This window comes from Poecilia mexicana, unplaced genomic scaffold (genome assembly GCF_051168715.1).
Source record: "Poecilia mexicana isolate PSO_F unplaced genomic scaffold, ASM5116871v1 scaffold_5, whole genome shotgun sequence".
NCBI classification, from domain to species: domain Eukaryota; kingdom Metazoa; phylum Chordata; class Actinopteri; order Cyprinodontiformes; family Poeciliidae; genus Poecilia; species Poecilia mexicana.
In genome coordinates, this window is record NW_028263374.1 from 7,802,530 (window position 1) to 7,808,529 (window position 6,000).

General features: G+C 39.2%; 1 protein-coding gene across 1 annotated transcript; it reads left to right on the forward strand.

Moving 5' to 3' along the window:
• Positions 1-347: 347 nt before the first annotated feature.
• Positions 348-4,353, forward strand: psmd6 (proteasome 26S subunit, non-ATPase 6). The gene is made up of 8 exons (XM_015002484.2): positions 348-620; positions 1,121-1,326; positions 2,073-2,218; positions 2,300-2,519; positions 3,081-3,189; positions 3,304-3,472; positions 3,983-4,060; positions 4,142-4,353. Exons 1-8 carry the CDS (start codon positions 476-478, stop codon positions 4,236-4,238), a joined length of 1,170 nt encoding a protein of 389 aa, XP_014857970.1. The 5' UTR covers positions 348-475; the 3' UTR covers positions 4,239-4,353.
• Positions 4,354-6,000: the final 1,647 nt, after the last annotated feature.

Here is a 6,000-nt window from a genome sequence, read left to right on the forward strand (position 1 = left end):
TTAAAATATCTGTAATAACTAATTCAAATGAGGAAATTTCCATCTCATTTAATGTCAGTAAGGATTGTTTTTTATGCAGTGTATCTCATTCCCACTGTGTTTTCGAAGAGTTTTATTTCATAAAAGGACTGTTCCTTTTGCGAACAATAAACATGAGTTAATTGCGTGTTAAATCGCGTAAAACTACTTGCTCAGCATTAACTTGATTGCTTTTTTAAAAAAAACATTGACGGAATCGCTGCCTGTTGGGTTAAACATACGTGTTGCTTGATGTCCGCCAGGGGGCAGTAGTATAAAATTATGTTCATTCCTCCTGTTGTGCTCCGCTCTTTTCTCATGTCGCTCCAGCGGAAACAACACCGTTCAGTGTTTCCCGTAGTCATCGTTGATAGCTGGGTAACAGCGAAGAGTGGATCGCATCTCCACAAAAAAAGAGCCGCTTGTTTACTAGTTTGCTTATTTATCAAGAGACAAAATGCCTCTGGAGAACTTGGAGGAAGAGGGTCTGCCTAAGAACCCCGATTTGAGGATAGCTCAGCTGAAATTTCTGCTCACAATGGACGGCCACCGACGAGACGAGAAAGTGAAAACCGAGCTAATGGATGCTATTAAAGCTAACAGTGAGTTAGCCTTTTTTTTTTTTTTTTAAACGGAGCGATTTTTTTACTAATACAACTGAACCATTAGTTGACAGCTGTTCATTAGACAGATAAGCTTAGGGAATTGTTTTAACTGAGGTGTGAGTAATGTTTGAAAACAAATATGGCTAAAGTAAATGCTTAGCTCGAGCATTAGCGTGTTAGCTAACACTGTTAGCGTCGAACAATAAAAAGTTTAAAATGGCTTTTTTTGTTTTACAAAACTAGTAAAACACCAACAAGACAGACTTTGTGCTGACTTAATTTCTTTATCATTTTTGTGACGCAAAAAGACATGAAGTTGGAGTATGGGGGTACTTAACACCTTTCTCACCCTTATACCAAATATTATGCATATTCACAATCTCGCATTGATTTAGATTTTGGTGTCCTGTGAATGAGGCGCTAAATGACAGCCGGATTTCTGTGTGTGTGTGTGTGTGTGTTGTGTGTGTGTGTGTGTGCGCGCGCGCGTGCTTCAGACATGGCGCCGTATTATGAGGGTCTGTGTAAGGAGCTGAAGTGGCCCCTGGACTCTGAGCTGCTGAGCAAAATGAAAAAGGCCAACGAGGAGGAGCTGAAGCGCCTGGACGACGTGCTGGAGGATGCAGAGAAGAACATGGGAGAGAGCGAGATCCGGGACGTGATGATGGCCAAAGCGGAATATTTAATCAGAATCGGAGATAAGGTGAGAGAAGCTTCAGCGAGGACACGGAATGTGTTCAATGCATGTTAAAAATGAATAAATAATTGATGTACAGCCGGTAAAACCCTCCAAATCTAGTCATTAAAAATGTATGCAAAAAGGTTTTTTAATGCGTAAATGTTATTTTATGACCTACATAATCATGAGAAACACAGCTGACTTCATTGTTTCTCAGCACAGTCACATTGAGGGTAACCCATAAAAGATGAAACTTTTTGTTGAGCAATTTCATAGGAACAAAGGCCACAAGATGTGCTTTAAACAGGTAAAACCTACAGACTTTATTTGAAATAATTCCAATAAAAAAGTAGTAGCCAAAAATCAACCAATCATAAAGCATGAAAACAAATAAATGACTTTAAGGCAAAAGGACGATTCATTAAGACGGAGAAAACATTCACAACAAACTCTACAATAGCGTACAAATAGAAAATATTAAAAGCACTGTCTCGAAATTTCAATACAGTAAAAAAATCTGTAAAATTAAGTTATGAATAAAGCAATAATGAAAATAAAGTTAAGCTAAAACCAGAAAAGACTGTAGTAAATTTACCTTAAGTCTGTTTATGATTTGAATGTTTTCGGCTGCGTGTTCATTTCCCTCATGCGTCTAAAAGTCTTGTGACAGCTATAATTAATCACACGATTAAGCATGTTCTCTCTAATATAATGCATTACTTTTAAACGAATTGAATCTATTCCCCTTTTTTCCCTGTGCGTCACCGCAGGAGGGCGCGCTGACGGCTTTCAGGAAGACCTACGACAAGACGGTGGCTCTGGGCCACAGGTTAGACATCGTCTTCTACCTGCTGAGGATCGGCCTCTTCTACATGGACAGTGACCTCATCACGCGCAACTCGGAAAAAGCCAAGAGGTTCGTCCCCCCTCGTCCTCGGCCGCCTGCCGGCGTCGCCGCAGAGCATAACCGTTGTGCTTCTTCTTCTTCTCTGTGCAGCCTCATCGAGGAGGGCGGGGACTGGGACCGGAGGAACCGCCTGAAGGTCTACCAGGGTCTGTACTGCGTAGCCATCAGGGACTTCAAGCAGGCCGCCGAGCTTTTCCTCGACACCGTCTCCACCTTCACCTCGTACGAGCTCATGGACTACAAGACGTTTGTCACCTACACAGTTTACGTCTGCATGATCGCCCTGAAAAGGCCCGACCTCCGCGAAAAGGTAGGGAGAAGACGTGGTTCCGCGGTTCCCAGGGTTAAACAAACTGAAATGAACAAAAAAAAAGGTAATTAAAGGGAAAAGACTGTAACTACCTGGAACTAGTTAAAACATACTGAAATTAGAGTTAAAATACCTGTCAAATTGAATTCGTTCCCCCCCCCCCAACACAAGCAGTTTAGCTCAGCTGTGGGCAAATTACGGTAGTCTGCAAAAGTTGGAATAAATTAAAGAAGCAGAATTATCAAACAATTTTAAAACATCTTTTAAAATTACATTTTCTGTTGAGCATTCATTACCCGATCAACGTAAACATAACCAATACTTTGACCTTTTTGAATTATTTTCCTAAAAACTAACCAGGATATGAAAAAGCTAGAGCTACTACTATGACTAATAAAACCAAAACTGAAACTAAACATATTTAACAAGTAATAACTAATGAAAACAAGCAAACACACTTTAAAAACTAATTAAAACTAACCTAATTAGACACCTCACAATGAAGTAAAACTAAACTGTAATGAAAAATGTCAAACTCTAATCACCTGTCGTCCTCCTCAGGTGATAAAAGGAGCAGAGATCCTGGAGGTGCTGCACAGCCTCCCGTCCGTCCGCCAGTATCTGTTCTCCCTGTACGAGTGCCGTTACTCCGTCTTCTTCCAGTCTCTGGGTGAGTTTCTCGTCGTTTTTCAAACTAAAATAGCACAGATTGAATCTAGCATCTATCCTGTGTTGGATTAAACGGCTTTTCTACGTCGTCCTGATGCGAATGTGTTGGTTGCAGCCCTGGTGGAGCAGGAGATGAAGAAAGACTGGCTCTTCGCCCCACATTACCGCTACTATGTGAGGGAGATGAGGATCCAGGCCTACAGCCAGCTGCTGGAGTCCTACCGCTCCCTCACACTGGGATACATGGCCGAGGCCTTCGGCGTCAGCACAGAGTTCATTGATCAGTGAGTTGCTGTTTACACCACTGATTTATAACTTGCTTAGTCTGCATACAACTCTGCATGGAGTTAAAATGCTTTAATATCGCTTCATGCCATTACTTCATTTTTGTTCAACTCAAAGGGATTGTTTGGGGAGCCAACAATCATGCCACTGAAGACTTTTTTTTTTTTTGGCCAAATTCTCAGTCATTTTCCTTCTCTAAACCAAATGAAACATTTCTGTCAGTTTTAGGTCTGCTACTTAAAGAAAAGAGATTAATTTGAAAGTTTTTGCACATCCTTACAAAGGTTAAAGGCCATATTTGGATCAGACATCCACAACCTACCAAACTGTAAAGGTTTTTGAACAAACTTTAACTTTATCCAAAAAAAGGGGGGGGGGGGAAAGAACATTTACTTAATTAGTAACTTATTTCCAACTCAGTACTTTGTTTTATGTGAAGGTTGACAGGAATCCTCACGCTGTCGCTTTGTTTTACACCAACTGACTCTGATCTCATTTCCTCTCTGTAGGGAACTGTCCCGATTCATCGCCGCCGGACGTCTGCACTGTAAAATTGACAAAGTTAACGAGATTGTGGAAACTAATAGGTAACATTAATGCATTTAAAGTAAACTCCAGCCAAGCTGTGAGACCTACATGATGTCCTTTCTTCTTTTTTTTTTAAACAGACCTGATAGTAAAAACTGGCAGTACCAGGAGACCATCAAGAAGGGTGACCTGCTGCTCAACAGAGTCCAGAAGCTGTCAAGAGTCATTAACATGTAACCATGGCAACCATCGGGGGTTTTTTTCCGTGATGGAGAGTTGCAAGTTTTCCTCTTGGTATTTGTCTGACAAAGTGGCTTATATTGTGTATATAATAAAACCTGTTTACCTAAAATGTCCCCAGAAGTTGACTTGACAGACAAGGCAGAGGCAGCATTTCATATAAATAACAGTATAAATTATTTTATTTACACAAACTTGTTACAAAACAAATATACTATACAATCTTTTTCTTTAAATATTAATTCTAACCTATGTTTTGTTCATGAATTACATAGCAGCCAAATACATAAGTCCAGCTGAAAATGATTCTGATGATGTATACAGAAAACAAAGATCTATACACGCTTTTACAAAGTATGAATGATGATTTTTTTTTTGTCTTTTTTTTTTTTATTATTCTTTTTCCTTCCCAGACATGAGTTGGATTCTCTGTCACGTTTAACATTCCAGGTCTGCGGTGCAGATAAGAAACAAAACATCCTCAAATGTTTCCGTCTGAAAAGAAAAATCTCAGTGGAGTTTGAAAGGTGAACAAAATTTCAACATGTTGACTGAAGGAAAAGAAAAGTGTTTTTAACCGAGTGGATGAGAAGCTCTAGTTTGTTTTTGTTTTTCTTTAAGGGTTCACAGGCTGATATTTGAAACCAAACTCCAATACTTTGAACATTCAAGTAGGGTAAAGCCACCCGACGAATACTGTCCTCAAAGAGTCAGGGAGAGAAACTAATTCAGGCACTTTCTTGATTTGATATTTCTTTCAAACTGCTGCTGAGCTCATCCTGGAAAAGCTGCGATTTAAACAGGCAACGAGGAAGCAGACAACTTTTCAATTGCTCTTCTTCCTCGCAGAGATTGCCATGTCCCTATAGCACCACCACCACTACCCTCCAATCGTGAAATGTGTTCAAGTCTACGCAGCGGACGACTCAAAAGTCCCTAAACATTTTTTTCTTGTTTTTAAACGGGCACAGCTTCAGGCTGCAACATTTCAGACCAACAGGGGTCACACGGAGTCGGATTAGTAGGCAACATAAAACCGTCTGGTAAAAAGCACACGTGATTCAGACCTTGGTACGTGAATAAAGGTATCTCTCATACAGACACATGCTACGGCGGCGGCGACGTCTCCCTGTCCCTCCTTTAAAGGTCGAGTACACGATTCATGAGATGCTTCGACGAACGGGATGTATTGCATCGTATAGACTTGGCAGTGAACCACTTCAAATAGTCTTGTCCGCAAGATCTCTCTCTCTTTTTTTTTTCTTAATAAATAAATAATCTTTAAAACTGTACCAAAAAATTCAGCGTGTAGGAAAAATGCCCGTGCAAAAATACATACTTTACTATGTACAATTTGTTAACAAAATATGTATTCTCAAATAGGGACACTTGTTTGATACATAGGCTACAAGAAAACATGGTGAATTAAAGAGTATTTCTTAGAAAACGACAAAAAAAAAACTTCGCCTTTGACATCAGTGAAGGATTTTTATTAATTTTATATATATATATATATATATATATATATATATATATATATATATATATATATATATATAAATAAATCAACGGGAGTTGCTAAAAAGCTTGTTTTCTCGTGAAGCCATCTTCATGAATCTCGCACCAGAAAAACTCACCTGAAACCATTGTTCAAAAACAAACGAGCGAGTATTGCCTGTTTTTTTTTTTTTTTTTTTTTTTTTGAGAAATATTGAAGTTTGACTGCATCTCAAATTAGAAAATCCAGAATTCAATTCAA